General features: G+C 40.9%; 1 protein-coding gene across 1 annotated transcript; it reads right to left on the bottom strand.

Moving 5' to 3' along the window:
• Positions 1-1,104: 1,104 nt before the first annotated feature.
• Positions 1,105-15,345, bottom strand: T265_03985 (hypothetical protein; the record flags this gene model as incomplete). Its single annotated transcript, XM_009168592.1, has 3 exons — positions 1,105-2,164; positions 14,076-15,235; positions 15,265-15,345. The coding sequence occupies 3 exons, from the start codon at positions 15,343-15,345 to the stop codon at positions 1,105-1,107; spliced, it is 2,301 nt and encodes a 766-aa protein (XP_009166856.1).
• Positions 15,346-15,690: the final 345 nt, after the last annotated feature.

The raw sequence follows: 15,690 nt of genomic DNA, 5'->3' as shown, positions 1-15,690 counted from the left end.
AAGATTATTTTGTCACGTAGCAAGGCTTAGGCTAGTTTTTTTCGACGAATTACTTCTTAGATAGAAGTTTCAAGCTTTGTGCGAATCCTTCTTCAACCACAGCTCTTAGGTGACTCCAGTTCCAATGGTCCAAGGTGCTGGGTTTGCCCAAAATGAAGATAGCTAAAACATAGGGATGTAAATAAGCCGTTAGTATCGAGGCGCAGTCCAAATAGGGGTCTCAAGGGGCCTTTTTTGTACGAATATCGTCCTGTTTTTATTAGTTTCCAGAGGGACAAATTTAAAAGTAGAACGGCAAACGTTTTCGCAATTTCAATGAGCACCATTTTATACCAGTCATGTGGAAAAGTTTTGTGAGCTTTTTTCTGTGACAACTAATGCATCTACGTTGATCTAGCTTCATTTATTTTCTCCGTATATTATGAGGGGCGAAAAATCCTTAGCAATAACAGTGAAGTGATTATTGCGTGCGCCTATATCACGACAACCCGTTATTATATATATATACCCCAGTTCTCTTGCAGCCGAAAAGCCTAAAACTTGGATCACGTAGATGTTGGATGCATGGAGGCTTTCAGATAAACTGAACAAACATGTCTTTGCAGCACTCCATGTCACATGAACATATGAAAACTGTTGCTGTTAACTCAGCTTGTGTTTGTTGCGCTTCTCATGCGAGCAAGTGCCAAAAAGTAGAACTCATGCAGAAGCAGCAGTAGCCGTTAACAAACAACTTGGTCATTTGCTGAAAATCATGGCGAATTGCTGTTTATAAATGTAGAGTGGTTTAATTTTAATACTAGATTTAGTTTTTCCTTACTAACTTTCCACACTCCTATTGCATGCTGTATGATTTTTCTACCACGGAATTTCGTGCATATGTGGTAGGCTAGCTTTGTTTGGAATTAGAAGATTCTGGTAAAGAAAGGGCAGATGTGTGTTCGCCTTATTACCATGGAGCTGCAGCTGGTTCAATCCAAACGGCAAGACGAGTGAGTCGTTTCTCCACAAAACCTGCGTTTTCTTCAGCAATCTTCGATAATCCATTTTCTTCAGGACAAATTTTAAGTTTGGAAGAATTGAGAGAAAATACTTTCTAATAACTTACTCGAGAGTAGTAGTTGGTGGTTCATCAATTCCAATTGTGGCGAGCGCTAAGGTGGCCCAGTAGAAGGACACCAAATAAACACGAAAAAGCGTGGTGTTCGAACCGTCTTGGGGAACGAATCCCCACGTACTTTTAAACTGCTCGAAAGCGGACACGTCAAAATAGAGGCAAGCACACCAATGACAACCCAGGAACAACAAATGAAACAAGTGAAACAGGCGCCATATGCATGGAATTCTGCACAAGTGCCCAATTGACATTTTCCACTCCAGGAAACGATAGAACTTGATAAACCGTGGAAAGCGAAGCATAGGCTGTGTTCCAACCTTGATTTGTATTAGATCCAACGGAAGCAACGATAGAAGGTCTAAGCGAAACCCAAAGGTTTTCATGTAATGTTTTACGATTTTACGTCGTTTGAGCACTGGAATTCCGAATTCCAAATAGGTCGTTCCCATTTGCACAAATATGTCCAATAGATAAATAAAGTCCGCTACTGCGTCTAGTACCAGCCAGAATAGGAAATACCTGGTTTGTATTTGGTAGAATGATTGTCGAGCTATTGGTAACCACAAATTGTACAACACTGCGAGGGACACCAATGAAAGCCAGATACGCAAAACTTTGCTGTACGCTGTGAACAGACAAAATTCGCCACACAGGGACTTTTGATTCACCAGCTGTTGAATTTTGATTAGTGTGGGCGAGGGCGGGCTTGCGTCAGCTGGTACCCATTCATCAGCCTGCAGTTCCGGATTGACAGCGGCGATATTCTCGTTCAAGTATGAATCATTTGTTACACTCATTTGCGCAATATCTGATTCTGCCACTCTCCATCCGATTGCCTGTGTAGGAGAGCAGATACATTCCGAATATTCGGTCCCCGGTAAGTGTGATGTTAACGAAACCGAGGTAGTTGTCAAACGGGCTCGAGGATAATAGTTGATCGCCTGTTGATCTGAGTTATGAATAGTTGCAGCTCCATCAAATTGACCATGAGTGCCATCGTGAAGTAAATCAATACACCTCTGTTGAGCAACTCGTTGCTCTACGACACTGTTGCTGTCTGGCATGGCGTGCATGGAATGCGGCTTTGTTTTTCATCTCAGCATTAAACATTTTGCTGGTTTCACCACTACAGAATAAAATCACCCATAGGTTTGTTGTCGATGAAACATACTAAAAGACCTGATTGGTTTGGCGGATTTTGGCTTGTTTTTGGAAACATGGTGTCAACTTGAGAGTCACGTAAGTTGTTTTTCGCATATGGCAAGCTAATGGTTTGGGACAAATTTCGCAGTTTGTTTACACTTTGGAGTGGATAAAAGGGCACAAGTGAACACATTCTTTTGCAAAAAGTCTTTGAAAGCTGGTTTTCAGGGCAAAATAATAGCTTCCAGAGTTTGGAAGTGATGAGATTGGTAATTCATAAGGCTACTTATCACAACGAATCGGAGCTGCGACGAATCGCAGAAAAAGCCTTGAGCAACTGCCAAATGTAATAAGAGCCGGATATTTTTTCACGAAAACATAATTTAGTCCCTCCATGTAGCAAAGCAAATTTACCTCATGTACATAATTTACTGGGTTTATTTCTAGTGATCGTTTACTTCGGGAGCTATTAGAAATGCATTCAGTAGAGATTTCCGTCAACAGTTGCGTTCGTTCGCCCACAAAATCCTTCTGTCAAGAAACAGGCGATATTTGGACACTTCGAACTGCTTAACTGGACCATCACAGCTCACAGGACATTTAATGGAGAAAAAACAACTTGCACAAAGCTTAAACGCACAGGTTTTCTTTGTTACAGAGGAGAAAAAGGTAGAAATGGATAAAATTATCAGTTCCGCAATTGATAAACTCGAATTCATATCTCTTTTCACCTCGATGAGAACCTAGGTTACTTAGTGGTCCTGTAGAATAAGGTAGGTGAGTTTGGATAACAGACCTGATTTAGCCTGATTAGCCTGATTTAGAATTACTAAGTGGATAATGGTAGTTTCCAATCCGAATGTGAACTGAGATTGCTGTAAGTTTTCGGAACATCACGTCATCTTTGATGAGGTTGTGTAAAAATCCGGTCTTGTTTACACGTGACAGCATATGCTGTTACACGATATGGGTGAATGGACTAAAAAAATGCGATTTGGAATGATCCACACGATATATATTAGCATACTATTGTTTTTTTGCCAAAAACATATATTCTCCTAATATTTGTTATTTGGGTTTGGGTTCTGAGAGAGAGAGAGGCAACCGAGACCACCGTCAGTAAGAGAACAAAAACGTCCTTAAAGTCACCAAAGGAAACATTCAGCCGTTTGTTGAAGAAATATTGACCCTGAAAGATTCTAAAATAATATTTAATCTGGGAAATTTAATAATTACCGTATGCTTGGTCATCTGTTCACAGTTCTGCAACTTTTGTGAAATCATTTTCGTCAAAGGATATTCTTATACGACGTTTTAATGTGTGTAATGTGTTTTGGCATAAAAAAGAATGTGCACTTATGAAACTGTTCGAAGAAGGGACAATAATGAGGTGTTGCTAAGTTGCTTCAACCTATACGGGTGCGCTCAGACAGCAGGAGCTGAGTTCAAAGCTTGGATCTTCCGTCTGGGCTATCTGGATTACGGTATTTCTTCCCCAATATGAGATGATGACGGAAAAGTTTCACAGTATTACAGCGACTGACGTCGGGAACGTCTGGTCCGCTGCCACTCCATATAGAAGTTCAGTCACAGTTACTTGCTAAATACTTTCTAATAAATTGGTAATAAATTCCTATGTAATTCCAGAGAGCAACAAAGCTTGATTTCGAGGCAACAGCACCCATTAATGGTCGCATAATAAACCTGCATGCACAACTGCATCCATTATGCAGGTGGCAAGCACAATCATGCCGAATGGAGCACGGTTTTTTGGGTAAGAAAAAATAAGCAGAAGAGATCTTGTAGAGTAATTTGGCTTCCAGAATATTGTCTCACATTTGCCTATGATATAAAAAGAAGCAGAAATTCACAATTGTGGAATTTCAGGGACTCTTTTATTTTAGGGCTAAACCAAGTCAAACAGCCCTTCTACGTGGTTTTTTAAAATGACTTCTATGAAAAAGGTATGCCTTCGCATTCCGTTTCTGTGCCCCATAGACTTGAAAAATTGAAACAGGCATTCTTATTGTATATATGGCTGAAAAGTTTGTATCCATATGGGAGGCACAAAGCAATCTGTAGGATAAATCAAAGCTGGAAAATAATTTTGATTTGTGTATCAGGCGGCATGCTTGTGTTAACCTCAGATAATAAAGGGGTGTTAGAACGGAAATCAAGTCGTGCTTTCTTGATTGAATATCCTTTTTGAATAAAAAGCCTTCTCTGATAGCAGCAGCCTTAGAACACCGTCAAAAGTTGTACGAAGACTCCGTTTACGGGGAATCTTGTACCTGACGAAGCTCTATCAGCGGATCAGTGTGTATTTTATCCAAATTGGTCAGCTGGATTTTAAGCATCACAAGACTTGAAGAATTGAAACAGGCATTCTTAATGTATATATGGCTGAAATTTTTGTATCCACATGGGAGGCACAAAGCAATCTGTAGGATAAATCAAAGCCGGAAAATAATTTTGATTTGTGTATCAGGCGGCATGCTTGTGTTAACCTCAGATAATAAAGGGGTGTTAGAACGGAAATCAAGTCGTGCTTTCTTGATTGAATATCCTTTTTGAATAAAAAGCCTTCTCTGATAGCAGCAGCCTTAGAACACCGTCAAAAGTTGTACGAAGACCCCGTTTACGGGGAATCTTGTACCTGACGAAGCTCTATCAGCGGATCAGTGTGTATTTTATCCAAATTGGTCAGCTGGATTTTAAGCATCACAAATAAGCCTGGATGAAAAACGTCATAGGACTTCTTTCCGTCTTCTTTATATACCCCGCCTTTCTCCCCGGCTTCGTTTTCAGCCCTATACTAGTGGAAATGTATTCAATTACCAAACGGTAGCGAAGCGTACAATTACGATATGAAATCAACCTGTCTGTAGCTCATCAAACGGTTGATTAGGGTTTCATTAATTTTGCATTGTACGTCTGTGTAACGTTGGGGAATCGATTATTTGTCGAAATGGTTCACCTGGTGGGCAAACTTGTGGTTGTGGCAACGTAAGCCCGTGGACAAAATGATAAATGCGTCTTACTGGACTTTTAGTAACCAGCTTGCTGACATTAAACGTGGGGATAGTAAGGACACGGTATGATATAGTAAGCATACAAGGGAACTGTGGCTCATATGTCAACTGGGCCAACGTAGCTTGCTACAAATATCCTTGCGTAGGTGCACGTCTCACCCAGGTAGAGACTACATGAAAAGAAATACATACGTAGCTAGGATACCAGTAATTTCCTAAGTGGAGTTTTCTCACTGTTCCTAATATTGTTCGTAGTGCGCGCAGCAATCGCGCTCTGTGAAGAGTACAGTTAAATATTTTATTTTTCATTCATCAATGTTAAATCAACTATTTCTGTAAGCAGTCATTTCACCCTCTAAAAAGCCAACCGTGTTTTCAAAATCATACATCCATGTACGAAAACTAATACAGTCGTTGCTTCATTATTTTGGTTACCACTCTATTCGTAAAGGTCTACAGTACTGAGAAGGCAAACAGCTACTTGTAAGTTCGCCAGTCATTAACAAACGATCCTCTTGAGTCTGTTGTGTGTCGTGAGCCAGGTTGATTCTTGGAACACTTTCCATTCATCGGTCTTGTGAATTTAGATTGAACTACCCGTCCATCACACTCACTACGATGTTTTTTTACGTTTAGAAAACAGAGCCCCAAAGCCACTTCTCGACGTCTTGAAATTGCATAAGGTTATTTTAAGGGCTGATAACCGATGACTTGATAATTCTCTTTATACTGTAATTGTAAAAACTCACTTGCTACATTGATAAGAAGCGCCAACTCTGCTACGACTACTGCAATCTCAACCTGAAGAGCGACACCCCAGAAATGAAAACTAATCTGTTTAGATTATCAGTCATTTTCAACGATACAAGGTGTGGTGGTATATCAAGTCATTTGAGCCGCAAACTAACTGATGTGCAATTTTTCCACATTCAGCCGCAGACTAGAATGGTTTTTACTAGTTTTCCTCAGATTGGCCCATTCGCACTTCCTTCTCAAGGGAAACTACGTAACTGACTGTCCAAAAATATACCAAGTACCCTCAAAATGGCTTATTGTGCTCAGATGTATTTTCAGTACTTTTTTGTAGAAAACATGTGGGTTTACAAGTATCCATAACGAAAGACCATGGACATAATTTGATTGAACAACTCGGTAGCACCGACAAACTGATGATGATGAATCTTGCTATGCACTGAATAAACTGCAACAAATAAAGAGTGCTCATTATGTCTTCACCCAGTAGGCTTCCTTCAAGTTGAAAAGATGGCACGGCAAGATAGTAGCCAGCTTGTCATTTGTATGCCTGTATCAATCAGTCTGTGCTGTACAAGTCTATTGTATCAACAAAGTGCACGTGGAGACGTAAGCCCGTCACATGCAATCACATGGACCACGAATGTCGTTGCCACCCGCCGCTGGATGCTCGGCGTCGTATCAGTCCTATTTAATAGTTCGCGGCCATTTATTAGCTCTGAATAATTGAATAAATGATCTAGTGGTTACATAAAAGTGTTTTACTTTAGTACAAACAATTTGTTGAATCCAGCTCCCAGTTTCCAAAATAAGCCAGCGCATACAGCATGACCTGACCGGCAATTGGTCGACCAAACGAACGTAACATAGAAAATGCTCTCTTCAAATGTTCGGCTGTTCTTCACGTTTCCCATTTGTTTTTGTATATCTCGCAACTCCGAAATTCGGACGTTGTTTTGCTTATAAAACACGCTTTGTAAATCTCCGTTTTAACGGAAATATTTCGACTGGCCTCATGTGCATTTTTTTCATCTGTTTATATTCTTTAATTCAACAAGTTAATAAAGGAATTAATCACCTTGTGTTGTGTAGTATAAAAAGCTTAGAGTCACAACATGGTGACTGAAGTAGGATTTAGATCCGATCGCTTCCATTGTCGAGTGCAATGCATTTTAAGAACGTTTTCACTTAAATAAATATAGAGTGCACAGCTTCATTAGATTTGGCCATCATTCCTTCTGATTAGTGCATTTGTACTCTCGCATACATGACAAATATTAGATGTACGTTATGTCCTTACCTAATGAACTTTTTTCAAAGTGACTAACAAAACATCACGAGGAGGAGTAACTGCAGTGCTACATATATTCTACTCGAAATTTGAGGTATAAAATCACCGTTATTAGAGCGCGAAATCCGCTGAAGAAACGCTGCGTAGACAAGTTAGCTCCTTACTTGAATCATGCCAAGGGATCGCAGAAGACAATTTTACTGTATGCGCTTAATATTTGCGTAGTTTTTGCCGGAAAAATTCACTTAATTGTGCTAATAGATTGTGTTCAGGTTCAGTAGATTTAAAGAATCTACTGAGTTTCTGGGGACCTGAGTGCGAAGTTCCTAGATAGCTTGACATACTTGAAAAGTATGCTCACAAACCAGAAATACTCACATCCCATTTCTGAAGTTACTTCTAAACGTTCAGTTCACCACTAGGTGTGGGAAACTTCTGCATTTCTCATTGGTTACACAGTCCGCCTTGTATCATTTCAAGGAACCCAACAAAGAGTTACCGTCAGCAGCTTATTATCGGCAATGCTAAGGTAAAGTTTGTAAATGTAGGTAGTTGTAAATCGACCGTCAAACACTCGGCAAATGCCAAACATACTTACAAAGTTGGGTTCCCTAATTTTTTGACCAATTCTCTAGATTCACGATTAGATATTCATGTGACTGAGTCACTTTCCTCGCAAATTATTTTTTTTAATTGAGTTAAAAATTTATATATGGAGCGGTTCTGGTCAATTCAGAGCTATTATTTCTTTGTCATTAATAGGTTATTATCGGATGGGCGCATTCAGACACCACATTCATGCAATTTTTCGTGACTCTGGACAATTATCAACAACCTGTAAGTAGATGCGTGGAGGAAGAAAATTTGCCGCATGAGTGAACTTTCATCTGAGAAGCCGCTAATCGTAGAGCCAGTCAAAAAGTGACCACATGACGTGGATTCAGTAGTAAGTAGATGCGTGGAGGAAGAAAATTTGCCCCATGAGTGAACTTTCATCTGAGAAGCCGCCAATCGTAGAGCCAGTGACCACAAGACGTGGATTCCGTAATAGGGGGATAATGTTGTTACATTCTGGCTAAGTGCAAGATGATGGGCCGATCGTGGCCGAAGGGTTAAGTTGTCAGCCCACTATACTGTGGATTGCGAGCTAGGATTTTTCCTGACTTTCGTGAGGTGCACGCTTACGATGATCCCCAATTGGGATTAAACAGCTTAAAGTGCTTTTCGGCTAGTCAGCAAAGATAGGACAAAATGGATAAAATTAAATGCGATTCAAGAAATACAGGAGTGTGTACTGGTTATAAGAAACTAATGGCAACATGAAGTGTAGAAAATTATTAAAGTGAAAAAATGTTCATGGCACTATCCACTGCAGGTTAAATTATACGTCGTTATAGGCGCTGGCACTTCAACTACTGGGAAGATAATCTTCTAGCCAGGTTCTGTCCACCGTTATTTAAAAACGGCAGCTTCAATATTTTTTAATTTAATTGGATATTTCAGGGCTTATTGAAATGCGGTACACTGTGAAACCTTGATAATTGGTTGCGCACCGTAAATAAGCGTTGAAAAAGTAGTTCAGTAAAGTGGTGACAACATAGCTGTCTCCCAGTCATGTAAGTTTCTCAATTTCCTTCTAGTTTTACATGGAGGTGGTGCTCTGTGAACAGCACTTATCAGTATAGCGATAACCTAGCTGAGTGTTAGAGAGTGGAATTAGATAAGGGCTAAAGATATGAGACACAGTGGAGTAAGGTAAAAATGTGTCGACCAGTAGTAAAAGAATTGAGTCAGTCAAGCAGCACGAGGAATAAAGCACTAAATGTGATCCAAATTTCTGTCATTTAAACTTTGCGCATGTACGACACAGCACCCATTTCGTTATCCATACTGTTATATTAGGTGGCGTGATTGGGAATGTAGTTGTTCTCCGTTGCTAGTTGTTTTACTAGAATTCATGAAACATAGATGACCCAAACTCAAATAAACAAACATATTCAGATAAGGGCTTTACTCTGTCACCACTAACTTATATGTACGTGCACGCAATAAGTCTTTCGTTCCTTCGAACCTTGCAGCCAACACTTATCTATACAGGCCAAGGATTGATCTCCCGTACGAGGATAGTTCTCTTCAAGTACCATTTATGACAATAGGTTACAACTGTCTCGTTGCAAAACGTTACAACGGTCTCGTTGCAAAACCTCTGAGGCCCGACTACTACTTTTTTCGCCAAAATTAAAGAACCACCGATAATTTTGTAATGGAATGTCCGGGACTTAATATTCCTTCAATCAGCCAGGGTAATAGATTGGGGAAATTCCAACAGTAAAGGTATTTTCAGCTGTAGACAATTTATGAGTACTCATATTCTATATTGATTGAATTTCATTTTTTCTCGGGTTGCAACAGATGCCTTCTGGTTTTAGTATATCGCCTATTAAGAACCTTATAACTGACCTTTGCATTTTGCAGTTAGTTTAGGGTAGCCTCGTTGGGCAAGTGAGCTGAACTCTTTACCTGGTGTACCATGGGTCAAAATACGGAAGCCTATGAAACATTTAGGATATGCACAACTTAGCGTTGCGTGTCAGTAAGAGAGAATAGGAGAATAGTTGGGATAAACGACGCACCGTAAGTGAGGGTTTTTCTCCCGATGATGAGCTTGATGCTCGTTAGCAGTAGGCGGTAACGACCTAAGAAGTGTTGCGTCTGGAACAGCAACATTTTTTTTACATGCGGATGGGTTTCCGAGGTAAGTACTCACGCGAACCGCCGACATATTTTGCGGCAAATGACGCCGATTTTTCTAGGTGCTCGAGTCATCCACTGTACACCTTTATAATAAGTGGTAAGGCTTAAAAACAGGGGATATCCATTTGGCTGTCGTGAAAAGACCTTGGGACAGAAAAATTTAACCACCAACAGTAGTTGCAGAAGGGAGTGCCCGGATAGTGCGCATTTCGCCGTTTTGCAGTCTGTTCCGAATTTTGAAATCGTCCCTATTTTTGCGATATGCTTGCTTAACCGACATCTAACAAAATAGCGGACGGCAATCCCTGTTAAGGCGGCCAGGGTCTTCTTCGCTGCGAATTCGTAGCGAGGTAGTTGGAGACCAAATGAACGTTCGTGCGACAAGAGCTCCACTCCAGTGTGTCCATTAACAAAAGATACAACGATGGGCCCTGTGTTTTACATGTTTATTCATTATTTTCCGGAGAGAGTGCTGTTCTCCAAGCCCAATTCAGTGTAGTGTAGGATGGTGGTAAAACCTGGACAGGGCACAAGTCTATACTGGGGATTGCAATAAATCTAGGTACTGTTGGTGCCTTCTAGAATGAGGTCCACGCCATCCCCCAGGTGCATGGTTGGAGACGCTGAAAGATGCGGTTGCTAAGTGAACTCAGTAATGGATTTGTGGTATTCGAACACTGCTATTGCCGACGATGATGACTTCGTTTGGTTGGTAATGCACAACAATTCGCATGGATGTCACGAGCGAATTTGAAAATCATGAGTTCAGGTCAATCGGAGCCTATTGAAATAACCCCCACCCTCCGTCGGAAATCATGAATAGGTATTTGGTCAGTATATAACTTACTTGTTCGTTTTTACTTGAGCAAAGGAAACGGTCCCAGATAAGTAAGGTTGTTATGCAACTCAAAAGGCATCATATTTATCCGTCTGTTGCAACCCCATCTCTTGCTCGTTGTCACGTTACGACTGTATCAGAAGATAACAACAAGCAGGATTGCGGCCGGGATGGATTTCTTTATACGGCAAAAGCTTAAAATATCAACTCCTTTTAAACGTTCCATAATCCCGGTTTGCTTTCATTTCAAGACTCTTTTGAATCCTGCTACCGTACGCAGCAGTTCATGTCATATTTTGGCAAATATCATGAGATTACGGACTGCCAGATGCATGACAATCAAAGTTTGCGGGGAGCTTCACAAGAGTTTTGCTGGAACACTGTTCGACAGAAAATGCATTGTTTGTTATTATCCACCAAAATGATTAATTGGATGGGGACTCTACAGATGGAGAAAATCCTAGACATCAACGCTATACTAGTAAAGAAGAAGGCGCAAGCAACTCTGGAAATTCTTAGCATCCCAATGTATACAATCATGAAGCAAGAATAAAACGTTTTGATGCCCCATTTTTTAATTCAAGAAGATACATTAGAGGTCAGGATATGCCTTCAATGTATCTCATGTTGCACTGGTTTTGATGATAGATTGCAAAACAGTTCTGCATATGAGTCTCAAAGGTCAGTATTGCGTTTGAGGAATCACGTCATTTGTAGGATCAACGTTATCTTTTTCCGCGATTTAAAGTTGTGTAGATAGCACATAAAACAGGTGTTGGTCGTTGGCTTGTTCGCTGAGCTGGGCAATTTGATTGCAAACATTTCATCACCAGTCGAGGTGACATCATCAGTGAGTTATTGTGGAGCGTAGTAGCGCGTAGCGGTGGGTTGGTGGTGTATTCATTACTTTCTAACTACATTTGCCTAGTTGCGGACAGAGAACAAATGATTGCCCGTAATAATAGGCAGGGGTAATACTGTCCTACATTTTCGTCGTATCTGTATTGTCAAGCTTCATTCCTTGAACCTCCGTCGAAAGATGTCTTATTGAGTACCGTCACCTTTGGTGCCGGACGGACCTCTCGTAACCACGGGTTCTGCTTTTGCGTTAGTCGATAGGATAAAATTGTTGGTTGTCTCTTCTTTTCATTTGTTTATACTGGCACCTGCAACACTGGTTGTTCTACTGTTGCGGTCGATTCAAGTAAAGCAGAAGGTTAACAAACTGCAAACCATGTCCTGTTTCTGTGTTGGGCGGATAAACGACAACACCACTGGCAGAGTTTGCAAAACTGCATGGTTTCGCAGCCTAATCTGATTTACTGGATGTTTTGGAGTGCACTGTAAATGACTCAAACTCTGACATCCAAAAATAACAGGTCTCACATAGTGAATTTGCCGGCCGAACTTGCCCCACAGGCCGTAGTACTCGGGCAAACACAGTGTGAAAATAGTCCATCAAGTTTGGTCACCTGAACAAGCTTTTGACAGGGAATGAACATGGTGATTTGCATGCTAAGAGGCCTAAAGGAACCTTTAGTTCGAAAGCATGGTTAACGGGAAAACGGATTTATTTTCACTAGTTTATGAAATGGACGAGGGTATATGGATTCACACAACATCAAGAACCCAAGTTGCGGTTTTAATGCGCCAGTGAAATGCAGAGAGTGTAAAACGTTTGTTTCTTACAGGACAATACCAAGACGAACATGCTGCTGCGGTGTGAGTCCGAAACTACACTGGTTCAGGTCAACTTTCAACAGACTAAACTTGCTTCACATGGAGCATCAAAATGTGTTTCTGAAAATTTCGAAACCCCCTAACTCTAACCTTAGTTGTACTAAAGTGGTATGAACGACCACCTCCAATACATAAGTAACAAGATTATGTAAGCCGTGAAAACTTTAGGAAGGTGCTTACTTTTCCTCTTTTGGACTAGCCAAATCCTCGGGCTGCCGTTCGAACGGGGAGCCATTCTTTTACCAAGCATCAGTGTATCCAGCTCCGAAAATTATGCTAAATCTGTTGTTCGGACATAACTGGCTTGAAAATATTAGCTTCATTTTTATGAACGGTCTTGACTGACAGTGTTTTCCAACAAAAATTTCATTAGTTTACCCGTTACGTAAAAACCCTCTTGCATTCTTCTGACGCATATTTTTTGGAAAAAAGGGTAATTTAAGGAATTGGTATCTTCAGTTTCGCCTTATGCATACCAATCAATCAGTAGAGATAGCAGAGCTATATTTTTCATTTCGCAAAAATAAGGTTTAATTGATGGTTTTTAACCTAGAAATTTGATTTGCCCACTACGCAGTTCCTCTCTCCGATGCATACTGTTGTGCCTTTTTCAATCACAACAAATGATGCGGTTATAATGCTCATACGCACATCAGAGGAACAACAATAGTCCCGGTGGTATGATCAGCCAAAATTTATCAAAAACCTTGTAGACTTACGCTTATTCTGTCCTGTTTAATGAATATTGTGTATGCGGATTTTGCTTTGTCAACTTATAGACGGAAAGTTCTGATGTACCGCTCGTTCTAGATAAACTTAAACTGTTGGCACCCGTCACACAAAACTCGTTCGTTGAGAGTAGTGTTACTTTGGTGGCAGTTATACAGCTGCTGACAATTGTATGCCGCTACTGTACTTCCAGTTGTTCGCCGCGCGAAATTTAAATGGGTCCCTTCGGTGTACTCTGTGTCTAGCTGATAATTCGTAGCATGAATTGGATGAAGTGCGGGCTATGTCTTTCGATATAGAAGATCGCCTGATCAGCCTAAACGGTTTCACTACAGTGACACACAAATATACCATTGTGTCACTGCCGGAGGCAATTAAACATAATTACGACGAAATTAATTAAAAAACGCCAAAACACAGCCAGTTGTCGCCTTATGCTTGTAAGTTTAGTATACTTCAAAAAACGGTTTCTCTAAGGAGAATTATTGCCCACCTCCTGCCCAGAATTATGCATGTTTGATTCAAGTCTTTATGGTTATTAATCGTCATTTTCTATGAGAGGCTCGTCTTCAAGCTAACGCGCAAAATTAACCATTGTTTCTGAGCGAGTTTTAGAACAGAAATGTCATCTGGGTCATTCAAAAATTACATAACCTTTGGTTGGGTAAGCAAACTCACTCAATGTTGGTTTCAGGTGCCTCATGAATACCAATCGTAGCAAGTGCAAGGTTCGCCCAGTAGAATGATTGCAGATAAATTTGAGCAAGGCTGGTGGTGTTATCAGACTTTTGGGTGTAACCCCACTTGCCACGAAATCCTTGGTAGGCTGATATAGCGTAGTAGGCACATGCACACCAGTTACATCCCAAAAACATGACATGCATAAGATTGACCACCCGCCAGGTGTTCGGAAACGGTGTTAGATTGGCTACCATATTTTTCCATTCTAGGGCACGGTATACCTTCAGGAACCGTGGAAACCGAAGGAGCGGTTGCATACCAATTTTGATTTGAATCAAATCCAGAGGAAGCAATGAAATAACGTCCAACCGGAAATTTCGGGACTTTGTATAATGTTTAATCATCTTACGTCCATTGACAACCACCAAGCCGTAATCCAGATAAGGTGATCTCATCTGAACCACAATATCCAGTAAGTAGACGAGATCTGCCATGATGTCTAACAAAGTCCACATGACCACATATTCCTCCTGGAGGCGATAGAACGCCTGTCTGGCTACTGGAAGCCACAAGTTATATAGTACTGTCGCAGACAGCAGCGTCAACCACATCAGTAGAATCCGATTGTGTGTCTGAAAGACACAACAAACACTGCATTCGCTTTGACCAAAGCGACGATGGTCTTCAATCAGCTCTGTAGGTAGTGGACTTTTTTTTTCCTCAGGTTCCTTTTGTGGCAAGATGGTTTCTTCAGATGCTACTGGGAAGTCAACTGTTTTAAATGGTTCCGGGAAATCGGTCGGTGATTTGTCATCGGCCACTTCCGGATCATTTGGATTATCTAATGTGGTCAAAGGCGGGTATGTGTGTCCTCCGAATCCAAGAGTACATTTTTCGTGTCCTTTTGATGGCAGAGATTGTGTAGGCCACTGCTGATAGACCGGCATCAGTACGTGCATTTTCCTGGGTGAATTTGTTTGAATCATTCGATAGCGTGTACTGTCACCTCTGTAGTCAAGGTTATTGAGCCTGTGAGCATCCAGCTTGTTTATCAATTTGTCTTGATGTAGGTGTCCATTGATTAACTTGCCATTATGGGACGAGTGCGCTAATTCCAGCATTGTGCACCCGGTAGCCCCGACTAATACGCCAAGAATCTTAAATAACAGAAATGCCCTGGACTTACCTCCTGTGAGTTTTGATTGGTTGGTCCAACCATCTGATCTGATTGGTTTGCTTGGGCTGTGCACATTAATTTGGGAATCATTCAGGCCTGAGTGCTTGAATTGTGATTGACTACGGATGATGCATTTAGGTGCGTAACATTTAGCCTCAGTTTTTACTGGCAGTAACACCGTTATTTCAACAAACTTTCAACATATTTTTGGGGGAGTTAAAGGGTCGTAAAGTCATATAACAACCACCCTTATAAAGCGCAGCATCAGCTTACCGCATGTAAGCCCATTTTTTCCTTACTTATATGTCATTTTTCGGCGAAACAAAATTTGGTGACGGTCGGTTTCGGTTACCAACTTTCAGTAGACATTCTACTCTTCCTTCGAGATGATGAAGATAGGTTAATGGAGGCTCGCTGAATAATATGGTGTTGCTT

The sequence above is a fragment of the Opisthorchis viverrini genome (assembly GCF_000715545.1).
Source record: "Opisthorchis viverrini unplaced genomic scaffold opera_v5_61, whole genome shotgun sequence".
Classification (NCBI taxonomy): domain Eukaryota; kingdom Metazoa; phylum Platyhelminthes; class Trematoda; order Opisthorchiida; family Opisthorchiidae; genus Opisthorchis; species Opisthorchis viverrini.
This window is presented reverse-complemented; position numbering and strand designations above follow the sequence as displayed.